General features: G+C 49.5%; 1 protein-coding gene across 1 annotated transcript; it reads right to left on the reverse strand.

Annotated features, from left to right (window-relative positions):
- Positions 1 to 4,797: 4,797 nt before the first annotated feature.
- On the reverse strand, positions 4,798 to 17,978 carry TMEM170B (transmembrane protein 170B). Its single transcript, XM_078868774.1, has 3 exons — positions 17,506 to 17,978; positions 14,638 to 14,808; positions 4,798 to 9,188 (listed from the first exon to the last, which is right to left on the reverse strand). Exons 1-3 carry the CDS (start codon positions 17,585 to 17,587, stop codon positions 9,058 to 9,060), a joined length of 384 nt encoding a protein of 127 aa, XP_078724900.1. The 5' UTR covers positions 17,588 to 17,978; the 3' UTR covers positions 4,798 to 9,057.
- Between the last annotated feature and the right edge of the window lie 782 nt (positions 17,979 to 18,760).

An 18,760-nucleotide genomic window follows, 5' to 3' on the forward strand; every position in this document is an offset into this window, starting at 1 on the left:
CCGCCACCCGACATCGCCAATTGGGTGCCAATTACATCCACAGCTGTCAACCCACACGGTTTAACCCCGAAATATTGTACAGAGATATTGCGTTTACATGTCCCCCATACGACGTACAGACGTTTAAATACGGGTAAACCTTTTTCTTTGTCTATTTGTTTGTGTTTTTCTCCCTTGTGATGGGACTTTGCAGGATGAACGTTGAGATTTATAAGGGCGTGGGGTGACCAGTAAGGTCTGGATTGGTCCGTAATAAGGTAGGGCACTGATAAGGGGTTGACAGCTATTACATTCGCTGGCTGTTTCAGCAATCGGTGTGTTGCAGAGGTAAACCCACAGCATTTGCAATTCGAGTACGACGTTTCGCTCGTGATTACAACCAGCTTTATCAGGCGATTTGGCTGTGTCGGATGGTGGTGGTGGCTTAACGACACTTTTATATTTACACAATCTAACCCCCCCAAAAAACTTGTATTATGGATATCGGTCGCGAAAGCCTATATTACGTGTTTAAGAAAAAATAACTACTGAAAACAAATACTTGAAGCAGTTTGCCAAATTCCAGATAAAACTAAAAAAGTCCCGAGGCATCGCGAGCTGGATATTCCAATGTCGACTACAATAAAATATTTAAAAATACTTTTTAAAAAACACGCTTGAATGAAATGTACTGTCCGAGCTGCCTCTCCCCCTGCCCCTCCCCCCATCGCCCCTCCCCTCCTTCCACATTTTCAGTTGAGCGTGGACAATTAGAGCCGTTAAAAATATTGTTTAAAAATATATATTTTTAATTTTCAATTATAGAATATAGTATTGTCATCAGTATGACATAGCTATACGAAGTTTGCGGTCGATACATTAGGAATACGGTTGAAATTTAGTTACAAGATTTTTGGATACAACACATATAGCAAGTTAAATAAAAGCGTGTTAAAAGTTTTAAAATGTTTTGAATTTGTTATGATAGAATATCGTGTTGTTATCAGTATGACATACCTATACGAAGTTTGCAGTCGATAGCACATTAGGAAGTGTGTAAAAATTGAGTTACAAGATTTCTTTTTTGAGGATACAACAGACGAAGTGAGTTAAATAAAAGCGTGTAAAAGGAAAAGTCGCCAGAAAGAGTGGACAAAGCGAATCCCAACAAGGTGCATGGATGTTGCTGACTTGTAACAAGGAGTGGCTCTCAAGTGACACTCGCTATGCCATTGTGATGGTGGTCGTTGTGACCCACATGAGCAAGAGATGGTTGCGAATTGGTGCTGTCATCAGAATAGAAGGTGCTGCTCAACCGGAGTTGGATATGATGCTCGTCAGGGGAAGGAATGTCTCATGTGTGTCGCAAGCCTGTAATCCAACACCCAAGGGCTGGTGGATCGGCAAAACATGTCGCGAAACTGCCTTCCCATGGGCGTCGAGGTTGTCATAACACTCTGGGCTCACCAGGAGATGGTGGCACAGCAACAAATGTGGACTGCATCTGTTGGGTTTGTACGGGCGAGGGCGGCGTTTTCATTGCAAGGCCCGCGGGCCCCCAACAATACACCGCACGTGACAACACCCCCCGTCATCATCATCATCGTGCTGCTGTCAAACCCAATAATGGTTAAAAATGTGTGGCGGTCCTCACACATACTGATGATGTCTTATCGGCGAATGTGACACCCCCCCCCACGCACTGGGCTGGAGCGTCTCCACCTCGCTCGCTGTGGATTTTCTCCGGGTGCTCCGATTTCTCTCCCGCATGCAAACACTCGTTAAACGACCGATATACACATCTTAATATTTGTTGTTTAGTCTGTCCGTCCCCCACACCTCCGATTGGCACGGTTGGCTATGTACGGTGCGAAAGAAGTTCAACACACACACGTACAATATATAGAGGACGGCAGAGCTTGGGGGCCGTCCATAAATGACGTCACGCGATTTTAGACGACACAAAGTCAGACCCCCCCTCAAATATGACGTCACAAAGCTCTGCCCCCCCCCCAAATAAAATGAAACATGCTTCAAATCGTTTTAAACTATTGTCATTGTAGTGCGTATTTAATGTGCCGCTGCACTCTGATGTTGGAGAAAACATTTATTAAAAAGTCTATTTAATTAAGTAGAACGTGTTGTCTATATTTATTTAAAGTTGCGCATTTTTATGTGAAGTCACATTTCTCACCCCCCCCCCCTTCGTCACACATCGTCACAAATGTCTGACCCCCCCACCCTAGGTGCGTGACGTCATTTATGGACGGCCCCTTGGGCACTTCTTGGCATCGGCTCACCGCGTGGCTGACTTCCTGCTTGTTCTGGGTTCCTCGTTCCTCTCAGTCGCTCTCTCTCGTCACAAGTAGCGGGGATGATTATCATCATCATCATACGGCGCGTAAAGTGGGTCCGAGTGTTTGCCTGCTCGCATTTTGACAGCACGCGGGGGGAGGGGAGCGCACGTGCTTGGCTGTCAGTCACAAGCTGCGGCCAGGGATTTCGGAGTTGCGTCTGCTTCGCTTCACGTGATAACCGTCAAGAACCCAACCAATAATAGGTACTGCAGATTCTCAGATGGGCATGATCCATTGTAATGTATAGGACTACATTCACCCCCCCCTCTCTAATGACAACGCCTTTACTCCTCGATTTAAGACCGGAAAACTTCACAATTCTGGCCAATCAACTGATGAAGCTGGTCGTGATCAACAGCGAAACGTCGTACTCGAATTATGTGGTGGGTTTACTCTCCAACGCAAAGGTGTGCTGAAGTTAGTAACCAATTGGCACGTTTTGTTTACGTGACAAACCTTACGAATTGAATTAACTGTCGGGTGGTGGCGGGTTTAACGACACATTAATATTTCGATTTAAAGCTTTCGTGACTGCAGGGATTCATCTTCTTGGTTCTTTCGGTAAAGTCACGTAGAAGGGAAGTAATAAAATAATAAAACATAATAAAATAATTCTCACGACGTTTCAGCCACAACGCAAGCGTCCGTCCTCAGGTGGAGAACAGGTCCGTCAAGTAGACAGAGTCTACAGACAGTCTATTTTATTATGTTTTATTTTTATTATTTTATTACTTCCCTTCTACGTGACTTTACCGAAAGAACCAAGAAGACATTAATATTTACGCGATCCAACCCAAAAACTGTATTCTGGTTTTTATTTTTATTTATTTATCTAAATCTGAGTTCCGAGCCATCACCTGCACTGCGCCTTGCCCCCCAATCACGAGTCGTGGTGTTGATCCTGACATTTGGCGTCATCGCTCTCTCGCTGTTGTCCACAATTGAAAGCTGCTAAACTTGGCGACAAAACGGATAAGTTGACAACAGCCTCATAACCACCCAGGAGCGTCCTTCACGAGCCTCCTCCGCAGAGGCCCGATCTTGACATCGCTGGTATCGGTCATCGGCAAGTTCAATCAGCTCCACATCCTCCTGTACCACATCAGCCTGTCTCGTCTCCAGCTGGTGCCGCGCACTTTCAACCCCCCCTCTAAAATTGGCTTGAAACACTCGGCTAATGCAAATAAAACCCCGGTGTACGTCGGGGATGAGTTCCTGAAAGGTTGACGAATATCTAAGGCTTGTGTCAATCAAAGCAGTGTCCAGGGTTAGATGGTGGAGGCGACAGATACCAGGAAGGACGTGCGATACTTTCGGCGACGTGTGAGGCTTGACGCAAATGCGGTAGGCGTGGTAGTGATAAAGCCACGACGTATTTGCAAAACAATGTGAAAGGAAGGGGGGGATTACGCAAATCGGGGTATCACTGTACCTTTTTCGGTTAACATGGCGAGCATAATCGGTTCGTTCTTTTTTTAAACTAACTCAACGGTCATAGGACGTGCAAAACTCATCATCGATATTCGATACCATAGGTCCCGGATTCTTTCCGGATCAGAAAGATCCCTGACATGACTCTTCAAGACAAACAAAACTTGCATCAGCCCTGTGACCGAGAAAGTGACTCACAGAAATTAAAAAAACCGCTTCTCATACAGTAGCGATGTAGATGGTGAAACACACCTCTTGTCTGTGCATTAGTTTAAGATTGTTTACTAGTCGATTGGCCCCAGGGTAATTGTGTTCCACTTCGCTACAGCCTGCACCACACACACACATTCCAGCGCCTGGCTTACCCACCCAGTGTGAAGGACGTTTTCCAGTCACAGCCTGCCCAGTGGAGCTGCGACTTGCCATTTCATCACGAGCCATGGTCTAACCCAACGTTGGTTGAGTGACACCCCACGCCTTTTGGAGGATGGGGATTTTGTGTGGAGGGGGAGGGGTTAGGGCCAATTCAGATATCACTTGTCACTGATGTTGGCTGTGGCCAGGGACTCGAGCTCAGGTTTCCAGAACTGGACCAGTGACCCAACACCGAGTTAGCCTTTTGAGCCACACGGCCAGCTCATTGGTGGGTCAAAGATATGATGCATCGCTTTCTAAACGGCGCAACCGTGGGCCAACTGCTGGCATGTCATTGGAACCGTTGGGCCAAAGTTGGCTCCCGACGTTCCACGCGTATCCCCAAGACATACTGCAGAGTGGGAAATAACGACACGGTCCCTCGTGCGTGGCTCGTACACGTGTAACAGTGTATTATGTACATCCAGGGTCACAAATCCAACTAAGGCAGGCGAACACTGCGGGCTGTGTTTTTTTTTGCGTGCGAAAGTGGGCACCATTAACACATCACATTTAAAACCGGCATCCAACACAAACCCCCATTTGCGACGCTCGAACACACTGTAGAAACACAAACCCTTAAAAAAATAAAATATTTCGGAATAAATACAGTATGTACAAGAATAGTGTATAATAATAAGTATCCACCGCGTGTCTATGTACATATAAAACCAGTCGGGCCCCCGGGGGGTTCAGAAAACGCTTTATCCCGTCGATTGCTCCTGCGAAGGCCCAGCTATGTGGGTTACCAGCTTTGAAGAGGTGCCCGGGGTCCAGCGAGTGCGCGTGCTTACACGCACGACACCACGACACCTCGCTCAAAGTGCTGGGAGCTTTAGTAGTTTCAGTTTCCCGAAACTTACAGCTACCCAGAGCAAAATGTTAGTATTAGAATTGAAGAAGCTCGTGGAGCGAAACGTCGGACATCGTCCCGAACAACAGGTGGCAGTACAACCCGAACACGCACCGCAGAGCTGTGCACCACGACCTTGAACACCTACGCGACAAGTGTCTGCGTGACGTTTTCGGAAAAGGGACATGGGGTGGGGGGTTGGATATCAGAGCAGATAATTGTAAAAAAACGACAATTTAACACGTCCAATGACCACGCATTGAAAGAAACAGTTGTAGATGCCATTATGGAGTAGAGATACTGGTGGGTGGGACACGTGTAGGATGGAGGAGGCCAGGTTGCCTAAGCAGTGGTTACCGAGAGTTCAGAGACGAAATGGGAACACTCAAAGCCAGATAGATGGTGCGACACTGCAAGAATGGTTCTCGGAGGACGCATGCCGACCTGACAACAGTGCACGGATCTAGCATAGAGAAGCAAGCCATGGCAACGTATGGTGGCGTTGACCGTCATGATCTCAAACTTTATATTCTGACGAGCGGCGCATGAAACAATAATAAAATATATTGTTACTCGTGGGTTTTTACTTATTTATGCAGCAAACTCCCCGCCCGCTCGTGCACCACACCAGGCTTAAGAGACGGAAGCTAACAGCACTTTTCTTAACAATTGATGTAGGCTATGCGGAGGTCTTTGTAATTGTGTGTATAAGCATACACACACTCATAGGAGGGGTAGTCAAAAAGTCCTACCTCTCACCACACATATCATATATTAAATTAAGTCACCAACATACCAATGATCGTATTCACCAAGTAGTACACATGGCCTTGGAAGTTAGCCTAACATCAGCATTGTATAAACAATATTTATTACACTGTAGCATTAAAAATTATGACCACACCCCATATACACACACACAACAATGACAAAGAACCCCCTTGTAGCCATACATACTAGTGTGGCAAGTGCTATTAGATAATATTTATTAAGGCCAGAATGACACCTAAAAGGAATGGCGTGTGGAACAACACCACCCCTGGCCACCTTTGCCTCCTCAATGATGTTGCCCACGGCACCGGGTACTCATTGAAGGTTGAGTCAATCTAGGGGTAGTCCAGGACCAGATCAGTCACCACTTGCTGGGAATCAAACTCAGGTCGCCAGGTTCATACAGAGACACACTCACACGTGCCCGTGGAACCCGAGAACGAGAACGCCCCCCGGGCTAAAATGCCACGGGACAACATTTGCCGCGCATATATGTCACACATACACACTTGCTATCCATCTCACAGTAAATTAACTCTCAAACAACATCTGCCAAAACATCCACTCTCCCTTGGCAACCGCATCGGCCCTTACTATTTATGGCCTTAATTTTCCCTCCTCTTTTTTTTCCTTCCCTCCCTATTTCACGGTGTGACATTGCCATTTCAATAACCGCACGAGCGGATCCGATGCGGGCCCAGAGAACCGAGTTGAACCGAGACCAGGGCCGACGGACTGGTGGTTGCCAAGCACCGGGGGAAGGGCGCAGGTTGGTGGCCCTGGTGGCGAGATGTTATCTGCCTCACCTGGTATACAGGAGGTCGTGGGTTTGATCTCAACCCTAGCACCTGTATAATTAGAGTTCGCATGCTCTCCCCGTGGCTGCGTGGATTTTTCTCCGGGCACTCCGGTTTTTCCCTTCACATTTAGAATCAACTTGCGTTCAGAGTATTTGGCTGCGATCAACGTCCAAGCGATAAGCCACTTCACTGAGCTATCATTTGTGATAGCCAGGTCCCTTCTCAAAAAGAGCTATGTCGCTCAGTGGGCCTTGCCTGTTAAAATGAAAATAGTTTAGTTTTAGTCCGAGGTGACAAGAGGGGCGGAGGAGGGGGTCAGATTGCCAACGGTCAGTGGCGATCGCAGAAATTAAAATACTGTCATGACTCCACAACCTGGGTTGCGACGTTCACCAATTCTGCCCATTAGCACTTCCATTCAGTGACGACTGGAAATTGGTAAACACGGAATTCTGGGAGTGTTTGGATTGTCATTAAAATCTGGGAGGCGACCTTGGCATATTTTGAGGACAGCGCAAAAAAATGATTGCTGATGGGGCATGTATATTACGTAATATTTCATATACAAATTTGATTTGGTGAACTTACACAGCAGAAATGGCTCAACCCAACTCTAATTCACTCAGGGAGGTGGCAGGGCGGGGGGGGGCGGGATCTCACTAAGCCAGAGCGACCCACAGTAATCGGAGGTTTCTACTGCTGCGAGAAGCCACCTCTGCATCTCGTGCTCACGAGACCCGCCATTCTTGTCATGGGCTAGCGGTCGGCTGGTGAGCAGCGGTGACCGAAACCTTCTCACAGTGCGAAGGCGACGAGCGTCAATCGGCTGGGTCGGTGCTATATCGTACCGTGGGAAGGAATCGGCGTCCCGAGTGCCGCGCAGACACCTGTGGGAAGCGCTGGGAGTGTTGGTGGGGAAACCCAGCGCTCGCTCTACATCAGGGTTCTTCAACTGGTGGTCTCCACAGGGCACAATGTGGCCAGGAAAAAGCTCTCAAGAGTGGCGCCAAGCTATGGCCAGCTGATTATCGAGACGAGAGGGAGATAAACAAGGCATGGAGCCAAGTTGTAGACGGCAGAGAGATGAGAGACCTGAAGATGAGAGGTAAACATTTCTGAGGTTAAAGCGAGATCAATAAGAGAAGAGACCTGGAGACAAGAGATACAGATTAGCGGTCGTAGTACAGACTTTAATGACGTCACACTGCCAAGTGTTATGACGTCACACTGACAAGTGTCACGTCATAACATTTGTACAGTACTTGAGGTGTGACGGCACGGGGTAACCCATGACATGACAATGTTGTTATGCGGCCCGCTGGTAATGAAAGTTGAAGAACCCTGGTCCCCGAGGTACTGTGTAATTTATAAACGCTTGATAAACTCTGCGTGTGTCTCGCTGCGTCACTCCAAGGCACGTGGCGATTCACCTACCGAGCGATTCGATGAATTGTCATGTTTCAGGGTTGCGATCGGATGCAATTCTTTTGGCCTACGTTTTAACGTCTCGCCTCTATTGTTCCTCGCTCGTTCCATTTGATTTGTACAGCTTTGTTCGCTCCGCTAGCCTCAAATGTTAATGGGGGCACGTGATTTGCACGTAATATGCGCCAGGTTGTAAACTATGCTGTTTTGCACGTATTGCTTTGCATGTATTCGCATCAGAATCGATCGTTTAATCGACGAATCGATGCAATATCACATGCCCGACGGTCTTTCTACACTGTGGTCAAGGGCTCGCTGTGCGGGTTTGCCGACCACAGGGGGGACGTTACCGGAACACGATGCTGCACGACCAGGACATGAAGCTGCACACTCGGGCACCCGCAAACACCGCATACAGTACCACGCCACTTACACGCACGCTCACACACCCACGTGCACACGCGCGCACACAAATCATGCACACGGCACACATGCGCGAAATCTGCCGGCGTCACATCCACCGCTTGTGCACACGTGAGTGCACACACGCGTGTAACACTCGCGCGTACGCAAAACACACGAATCATGCACTCGCACACACCATGCACGTACGCGCTGGAAGGCCAGGCCAGTTGCATCACGAGACGGGCAAAACGTCGTTGGCAGCGCCTCCACGCGGTCGACGCCGTTCGCAATTGTTTCCATTTTTTAAACTGCAAAGCGCATCACCGCCAGGAATGACCCGTGGCGGTAATAAATCGCTTTCGCCAACATAACGGAGAGTTCGCAGCCCCTCGCAGACGGGCCCCAAATCCCAGCAGAGCGAACTTTGGCTTTCATCCGCGCCGTCTGGAACTCCGCTCCCAGCCGGCTCAATTCCACGTCGGCGGAACGAGCGCCAGCAAACGTGCGCACGCGGTGTCCGTCCATCCGTCGGTTCATCCTGCCGCCGAACCGGCTGCTCCGCTGCTGCCTCCATCTCGGTCTGGCTCTAGGAGAACGACGTGGGAGGATCCTAGGCCGGCGATCAGAGGCTGGCGAGGAGGCGCGCGGCGGATATGATGACAGTGATGACCGTCTGCCCCGAGCCAAACACCAACGCCTCCAGCGGAAGCATCGTCTTGCCGGCGGCGCGGTAAACGCCGGCTACCGCGGCACCTGGCGGGGGGGGGGGGGGGCATGGGAGAGGGGGGGGGGAAGGGGCGAAGGGGGGGGCGGGCGGAGAGAACAGCGTTAGCAGGCGGCCGTGGGCCGATGCTTTGGAGGAAAAGGTTGGTATATCTTTTGGAAGATTTGTGAAACTCTTCCAACGGCCCTCAGCCATGAGCTCGCAGTATGGGGTAAGTGGGTTCATGACCTCATCGGTGTGGACCTTCGAGGTCTAGCCTCGCGTAAGCAAGGTTTTCTCTGGATATTATAGTTTTCTCCCGCATGCAAAAAAACACCGTTCATAATTTTTTTTATAAGAATTGGACTCTCCTGGAAAACAGTTTTGGTACTCAATGCGGCATTCCTGTAAAAAAAAAAGCATTTCTAATGTCAGTGGGGAGCTGTAGCACAACGGTTTGTGCTCTGGACTACAACTGTGGGAACCCGAGTTTGATTGCGAACCACGGCTCACATCAGTGTCGAGCGATATCTAAACCGGTCCTGGGTCCCCCCTCTCACTGACCGGCACTGGCCAGTGTGATGAAGTACACACTGTTCCCCTATAACGCCGCGTGATATCACAACGCGAATTGGATATAACACGATGAATGTATGAGGGAACGAATTGGATGAAACACGATTGAGTGTGAACAGAACTGCGCCGCGCGAGTAGCAATAAGCGGTGGTACGGCTGCCTCTGCGTAGCATCGCACAAGGCAGTGGGATGCTGCTGGATTCTTCAAGATGCTACCCACGCGCCTGTGGCATTGTTCAGCCTGCGTATGCATCTCCCGTGTTATCACGGGCTGTAGTTTGCCCTATATTATATGTTATTTATTATAACGTGCTTTTTCCATAATTCGGTGTTCTTCAGGAACGCAACTACCGCGTTATAGAAAACAGACTGTTTGATCAAATAACAGTGCCCATGACCAGGGGTCGGCAATCTGCGGCTCCAGAACCGCATGCGGCTCTTTAAGGACTGCTCCGTGACGTTATTTATTTCACATGCATTGTGCCTCTTGAAAAATTATTCGTTTTATTGTTATGCAATAAAAAAAAATTATCTTGTTATTTTGGTTGCCGACCCCTGCCCACGACCAACAGGCCTCCATCCAGCAGTGGATTGATGAAGGGCTGTACGTACATTGCCAACATCAGTGAACGATAATAGAGAGCAGGCCAACACACATTTCATGCCACCAGCCAACCTTTAACCCCTGCTCTGCCTTGCCGACACACGTAGCACAGCGTCGTCGCACGCTGCCGCTCAACGCTCAATTGGTTAGCTCTTGGTGCGTCGCCAGCTCGTTGTTTCTCAGTTTTTACGATCTTTGGAAGTTGCACAAGTATTGTTGGGGTGAGCAGAGGCGGCAGATTAAAATGCAGACAGTGTCGTTCGTTGCCTCATCGGGCTCCGGATGACTTTGTCTGACCTTGCGCTCTCAACTTGGGTCCAAAGACATCCACAGTAAACGGATGCCCCAGACTCCCGCCATCGACACTGAGGCTGATCCAGAAACTTCCCAAGGGAGGTAATCCCGAAATGTTGCGCGTTCTTTAAATATGGCCCTTCACATTGATAACCCCCCCCCCCCAACAACATATATTCTTCAGTCAACAGCAATAAAATACACATTTACATGCTCTCAAGAGGGAGGGTGATCACCCCCATCACATCTCCGCCTCCATCGCCTACCATCCCCCCCCCTCCCTTGCATTTACACTGTGCCGGCGGGCGACATGCTGGGCTCCATCCGGACCCTTAATTTAACTTTTAAAAAATATTTGGGGGGGGTGGGGGTTGTAAATAATGAATTAACTTTAATTGGCTTCTCCAAAGCAGAGTGAGTACCCAGATTGCACCTCGACTACTATGATGAACAATTGCGCTGTGAAAGCCAAAACTGAAAGGAAAAAAACATTTTAATTGAAAGGGGGGAGGGAGGGGCGTTTATATGGTTATCGGGTTCAGCAGCAGGGCTGGTGCTCGTGCCTGGTTTATTAATTGGTTAGGGGGTAAGGGTAGGGCAGGAACTACTTGCTGGTTGGTTAAGTGTCAGCTTGGCTAGGTGGTTGGCGGTTAGCAGTACGGAGGGCAAGTATTCGTGTCTGCCTGGAAAAAAGGTTAGGTGTAAGAGTAGAGCTACTATTAAGTGTCTGGTTGACTGGTTGTTTAGGTTGAGTACGAGCGATTCCATTGTCTCAGTGGTTAGTGTTTAAATTGGGCGACCGTTCAATCGGCTGCCGTGTGCTCTACCCTCCCCCCTCCACACAAATCGTCTGCATCTCTCCTCCTGTGCAACGTACGTTGCGGCCTATCCAGTTTATGACGCTTCCCCATCTGGCCTTTACAACCCCCATTCACAGCAGCCGGTAATGGGTAAAAGTTGCTGCTGCAAGGCAGTGCAAAGTACAGAGCGTGTGGCGTGCTTGATGCATCTCGGTCGCGCAGATCACCGACTCGGCAATTCACGGGGCTCGTGTCGCCAAAACACCCTGGCACCTTGCCAGAGCCGGGAGCCGAGAGCAATTCGGCCTCAATCAGGGCGAGCCTCCCGGCGTCTCCCGCAGCTTAATAGCGGCGCAGCTCTCCCGTGCGCGTGTTCGGTTTTTTTTCGTCCGCGCGCGCCACCTCAGCACGATGTCCGACGTCTCGCTCTCGCGTGGTGGGAGCTGAAGAAACCGAAGCTCGATTCAGCTCAATTTCAGTTCCTCGAGGAAGCGGCTGCTGGCACGTGGAACTAAACGTCGGACGTCGTGCCGGTATGACTCGAAAAACGCATAGGAGAACGACATGGCGTGAACAATGCCTTCACATTGTGCATCATCGGCATCGTCGACATCTGTAACGTTAAGTGTCAACAGCAGACACCGTCTTCTCCGTCACTCTGGTTGAAGCAAAATCTTTATTAATTTAATGAAAACTACAAACTAAACTATTTTTAATTTTACCAGGTAAGGCCTCACTGAGCTGTGTAGCTATTTTTCAGATGCGACCTGGCTATCACAAATGGCAGCTCAACGAAGTAGTAGTGGCTTATCATGTGGAAGTTTATAGCAGCCATGTCGATTCTCAATGTGGAGGGGAAAAACCGGAGGACCCGCAGAAAAATCCACATAACCACATGGAGAACATGCAAACTCCAAATGTACAGGCGTCAGGCTCGGGGTGAAACCCGCGACCTCCTGTATACCAGGCGAGGTAGTTAACATCTCAGACACCGCAGCAAAAAACCACAAACAGCATGGGGAGGCGAAAAAACTCAACGTAATCCACGATGAGCCCCACTCTGAAGTCCGGTCCTGCTTTTGAAATTCTGCCATCCAAATGAAAGCTGAGAATAACCAGTCATTAAATGAACACATTTATTTATAACCGTTGCACAGGCACCAAGAGATAAAATATCCCCAACAAAGGAGGCATCAATGGATCGTAACCAATTAGGCTTGTAGCCATTCGCCCCTCCAGTGATCGACAGAGTGCCAAAATTTTAGATCACGATTTGATTCGAAAACCGGTTATTTGTGAACCTGTCTCGTGTAAATTTGTTTCCATCTATTTTGTCCAGTTTTGTTTACACCATTATCATGAATGTTACATTCGTATTATCACCCTCACACAGGCTTCAGAAATAAAACATAACCTATCCTCGCAACATCTATGATCAGATGCTTGTATCAGGAGTGTGAGAATAAAATTGTAATCGATAAATCGATGCGTCGTTACATGCCGAGCACAAGCACAAACAGCACCTGATGTCATGTCGGAGGCAATAGACAACACAACTGTTGGGTAATCATGACCGATTATGACAATGTGCTGCAGCAGCCACGCGATTGAAAACCTCCAGTTTACGTGTAAATGTAAATGAATGGTAAATGCAAAAAAAAATCCGGACTGTGGACTACATTTTGAAAGCCTCGGCCATAAAATGTTGATATGACCTTTAAAGGTTGTTAAATTATAAAACGTTACAGCGATAAGGAAGGCGACATTTTTGTGGGCCGCATGATCAGACGAGATGGCTTGGGGACCAGTCTACATTACCGGTGAGACTGAGCGGAAGAAAGATACCAAAGGTCAATGCGGGACAGTGATTGTCTGGCCAAAATACCGTGGTGATTACAGCGAGTTAGTTTCAGTTAGTTTAACTGGGTGGGAACTCAAGAGACAAGGATGAGTGTTCCCGGGTCACCAAAATTGATGAAAGCAATAAAATAAAAAGTACAACAAAGAAGCAAATAGAAATCAGAGCAAAAACAATCACGCTTCAGAAGAAATTAAAAACAGCGCACAAACATAATAAAGATTCAATAAAAAGCACATTTCCACGAAGAAAATTTGGCTTGGGCATTTTTTTTAACAATGACTCATGGTAAAATTAGCGTGTTACGAGAAATACGGAAGGGAGGAGAGAGCGACACCGTGGTACGGCCAGGGGATGACGCAACGGTGGACGAGGACCAACAACAATGAGCAGCCAGAGGCAGCCAGGAGCAGCCCGGCCAGCCAGGGGCACCCAAGGGCACCCAGGGCACGTCAGGGGCAGTCAGGGGCATCCAGGGGCATCCAGGGGCATCCAGGGGCATTGGTCTCAGGTCACTCATGCAAATGAGACTCTCTTGGTCTCTTGAGGCCTCACACGGTCAAACAAAATAAACTCGAAACTTGGAACTATTTTATCCTTGTGTATGGCAATATGTACGGGAGCTAAAGGCCTTTCCTCCGTTGAGGAGCATAGCCTCCCGTGATTTGCTGTATGGCCCATAGTTTGGGTGGCATGGCCACAATCGCAATAGTGTGTGGCTTGTGTCTTCACTTTCCACCAATAACGGAGATGTACGCATTGGCCAGTTGATGCTCTCCTGTGGTTGATGGTTATACCAGTGTCTTTGAGGGATATCAAAACCAGGAGTATGTGATGTGTGGGTCTCCAATGAGGTGTTTATTATGGATGTCAAACTTGAACTTCAACTATTCCAATTATAAAAAAAAACTCTTCTACCAGGTAAAGCCAACTGACCTATATAGCTCTTTTTCCCAGGTGACTGGCCAGAAATGATAGCTCAACGAAGTGGCTTATCACGTGGAAATGTATCACAACCAAATACTTTCAACACGTGTTTCTAAATGTGGAGGGAAAAACCTGAGGGCCCAGGGAACAATTCACATGACCACTGGGAGAGAGAGAAAACACACAAACTCCAAATATACAGCAGGCGTTAGAGTCGGGATCCAACTCACGGCCTCCTGCATACCAAGCAATCCAGATAACATCTCACCACCGCGGGTGACCTAAGGCAGCACCAACAATTCCCAGAGACAAGAGCCAAGGCAGCCGAGGCCCTTAGCAACGAATCATATGGGGCGAGCACACGGTTGGGGGGTGGGGGGGGCTTGGGGGGGGGGCTCGGGGGGGGGCTCGGTGGGCAGGGTTCAGGGGGTTACACTCACTGGTGATGATGCCGCCGGTGATGGGAGCCAGCACGCCCATGACGGCGATGGCCACCGAGAAGAACCGTGCCTTGCGGTGGCGCCGCAGTGACACGAAGGCGAGGAGCGCCGTGGAACCGTGGACGAAGATGGAGGAGAAGAGTGCCCACAGGAAGACCCAGTACCACATCTCTGTGGGCAAGGGCGAGATAGAGATTGTCACAGCAGGTTAGGTCAAGGAATGTATAAACCAGACAATTGCAATGTGGATTTGCACAGGGGTCTAAATGCGACCAAATCCCAAGATGCTGCACAGAAACCGTGAGACTTAACACTCACAAAGCAACCCTGTGAATTGTACGAGTCTCTATCGGAGTCCAATGTGGAATCATAGTCTCTATCGGAGTCCAATGTGGAATCATACGTAGGATATAAATACAACTGCAACTCCATACAATGTACGGAAGCAGTGTTTACATTTATTTTATAGAGTAGCTATTTCGGCTTTGGAAGACGGCTTGGGAAGACCTTATTTGATATGTGTAACCAATCGTGCTAATCGAAGGTGATGCTGATAAAGAGGCAGTAATAAGGGCCTACAGCTGATAATCTATGAGTCTCCATCTCTGTGGGAGTCTATGGGTCTATTTGCAGTCTATGGGTCTCTCTGTGTGTCTATCGGTCTCTCTGTGCGAGTCTATGGGTCCCTCTGTGCGAGTCTCTTGCTCTCTGTGTTAAGTCTATGGGTGTCTGTGCGAGTCTATGGAGCCTTGAGTATATGAGCCTATGTGTGAGTTTCTAGGTCACTGTGCAAGTCCCTGATCTCACAGAGTCTATACAATAAACGTGAATTTATATAGCAGCTAAAGGCGACTGTATCACAGGGCAAGGATATATATAGGAACACTGGGCATATGTAATTTAGAGCGAGACAGAGGTAATCAGTCATGGACAGAGGGGAAGAGGAAGGTCTTGACCCAGGGCTTAAATAAATAGAATCAGAATCTGTATTTATCCTTGAAAAAAAATCCGATGACCAGTGAACATATAAAAGCACAGATTTACCTAGATACCCGTAGACGTATAGAATGTTAAACTCTACTGTTCATGTGTATAGAGAGAAACAATGTGGATGTATGTCAAGTATAAATGCAACTGCAACTCAAGACCTGTGCTGATAAGATTAGTGGTAATATGAATTGTATAGAAAGAGGAAGTCAGTCACAGGTCTCTCTCTATGTGAGCCTGTGGGTCTGAGTGAGTCAACCAGTACACATGACACACCGCCTTGCACACAAACATCATAACGACACATCACCCTAACGTTACACATACCAAGCACCACACTGGTACAACTCATGCCACTCCACATCTGACCCCTGCACACCAAACACCCGTGGCACAATATTCAGATGCCACACACACACATACCCCCGTGAAGCCTTTAACAGACTGCATGGGAAAGTGCTGTAAGGGAGCACTTATGAAGGCCGGAATGGCACATGAGGGGATGGGAGTGGATAATACCACACAAGGCCGCTTTTGTCTCCTCAGTGCTGAGTCCACAAGGCTGAGTCCACCTAGGGGAGTCCGGTGCTTATATATCACTCGCCACTGATGTTAGCTGTGGTCACACCACCAGACAATCAAATTGACACATCATATATACAAGCCAGAACACCGTAGAGGCACTGTACAATGCACAGGTGCCACACAAACACACACATCAAAAAATCCGATTAGCACGCTTGACTACGTGCGGTGCAAAAGAAGTTCAACATACATACACTGCTCCCCAATGGCACATCATACCTCCTACGCACATCACAACGGCATGGCCCACCCACACACACCAGGCAGTATACAGTAGTTGTAGTACAGTCGTGGCACACACACACACCGCACATTATAATGAGCGTCCCACTGAAGATAACGCTTCAGTATTTTAGATAATTTGGCTGCTATGAATGTCCACGTGATCAGGCACTTGTGTTGAGTTATCAGCTGTGGCAGGTCGCTCGAGTAAAAAAAGCGAATACTGTAGCTCAGTGGGCTTTACCTGGTACGATAAACTAAAAGAGTTTAGTTTTATTTGCATATTTTTAAAGCGATGTGTTTACCTGTTCTATACTTTGCACTCCGATCGTATTTTTTTAAATGTTTGTTATCACGTTCTGACCCGCCCCTAATTGGCATTTGTGGAAAAAAAAAACTTTACATCTCATCGTATTCCTGCAGTGAAAATAAATACTCGGATTGTGCGAATACACGGGACGGGCCTAACGAATCCACTTTCTGAATCTTCCAACTCCTGGCAAGCCACCTCCACCGAAGTCCGCCAGAACGATTAAAGCATCTCCGCACCAAGAACACAAACAAATCCTCACGCAATCCACCAACCCTCTGACCCACAGGCGCATGGACCCCAACCACGCCACCTCCGTGCCCCCCTCAATCAACCAGTGGACACAGTGACCCCCTTAACCTGACGTGAAGGCCATCAAGACACCTGAGTTTGACACTCAAGGTAGAAGGGGGGAGTCAAGGAAGTTGAGTTATGATCCAGTACTGTGCGAGCGAGTTAGTTTGGGCGGTCAGCCAAATCATGGAAGCCACCCAAAGCACCCATTTAGCGTGGAGATGGAGCGATTAAATTGGCTTTAACGCCAATTCGCATAGGAACCCCGCAGACTTAACATACACGGCTAATAGACTTACAACAGGGCCCCAATAGCCCTTCACATCACGACGGTCACTGGGGGAAGAATTCATCCAGCAGTGGATTTGTCGCGCCCGACGATGCTGTTGATGATGATGGAGGAGGAGTTAGAAGGGGTAAGTAGTTGTACGAGGAGGGTGTGAGATAGGGTTTAGGGATCGAACCCATACCGGTGAAGGCGACGAGCGGATTGTGGGCGAGCAGAGACAGCACCTCCCGCACGCTCTCGGGAGACGAAGACGCTCCCCCCATGGCCACGGCCACGCGGGGACCAGCGGGTACCAGCGGGTACCCGAAGGCCCGCGACCCCAGCAGCCCGCTCCCTCGCCCGGCCCCTGGCGCCAAGGGCCTCCGTCAGCCGGCCCTCGCTCTCATGCCGGGACCTCGGGCTCGCCTGCCCGTACCGCCCCCGTCCGCGCCCGTCCAGTCACTCGTAATCCGCTCGCAAGCAGCGGCGGAGGCAGCAGCAGTGGTGGGGGGGAGGCAGCAGCAGTGGTGGGGGGGGGGCAGCCCGTTCCGCCTCGATCACCTCCCGCCCCCCCAGTTGGCAATCCTCTCCTTGACTCGTTTCTGCCCGGTTCGGGTCCCTGTGCAGGTGCCGCCGCCCTGGTAAAGAAGCAGCTGCCGTGCCCCCCCTCCCCAAGACGCCCCGCACCCTCCCCGAGACGCCCCGCCCCCTCCCCGAGACGCCCCGCCCCCTCCCCAAGACGCCCCGCCCCTCCCGGAGACGCCCCGCCCCTCCCGGAGACGCCCCGCCCCCCCAATACTCCTCACGCCCCTCGTGGAGACGCCCCGCCCCCACACCCCTCCCCACGCCCCTCCTGGAGACGCCCCGCCCCCATACCCCTCCCCACGCCCCTCCCGGAGACGCCCCGCCCCCCCACCCCTCCCCACGCCCCTCCTGGAGACGCCCCGCCCCCGCATCCCTCCCCACGCCCCTCCTGGAGACGCCCCGCCCCCACACCCCTCCCCACGCCCCTCCCGGAGACGCCCCGCCCCCACACCCCTCCCCCCGCCCCTCCTGGAGACGCTCCGCCCCCTCTCTCAGAGACGCCCCGCCCCCCTCTCAAACGCAACCTCCGTTGGCCACCAACACACTGTGTATGTGTGACTCTGTGTCCTTAAAAGGACATTGTTTTATAATATAAAAATATTTTTAAAATAGGCGACGTTTCGCACATTGACCCTTAGTGATAGGATATATATACAGATGGAATTGATAAGCCTTGAAGGACTGCTTAACACGATGGGGCCTAATAAGAATTGCAATTCTAAAAATAATTCATGATTACAGTTCCACGCTTTCCAATCGGCATATTAAATACATAATCGTAGCTACTGAGTAACACATTACCCCTTAAATAATCAGTCATAATTTACGACAATATAATACTTATTTACATTAAAAGTAAAATTATACTGTGA

This window comes from Lampetra fluviatilis, chromosome 26 (genome assembly GCF_964198595.1).
Source record: "Lampetra fluviatilis chromosome 26, kcLamFluv1.1, whole genome shotgun sequence".
Lineage (NCBI taxonomy): Eukaryota > Metazoa > Chordata > Hyperoartia > Petromyzontiformes > Petromyzontidae > Lampetra > Lampetra fluviatilis.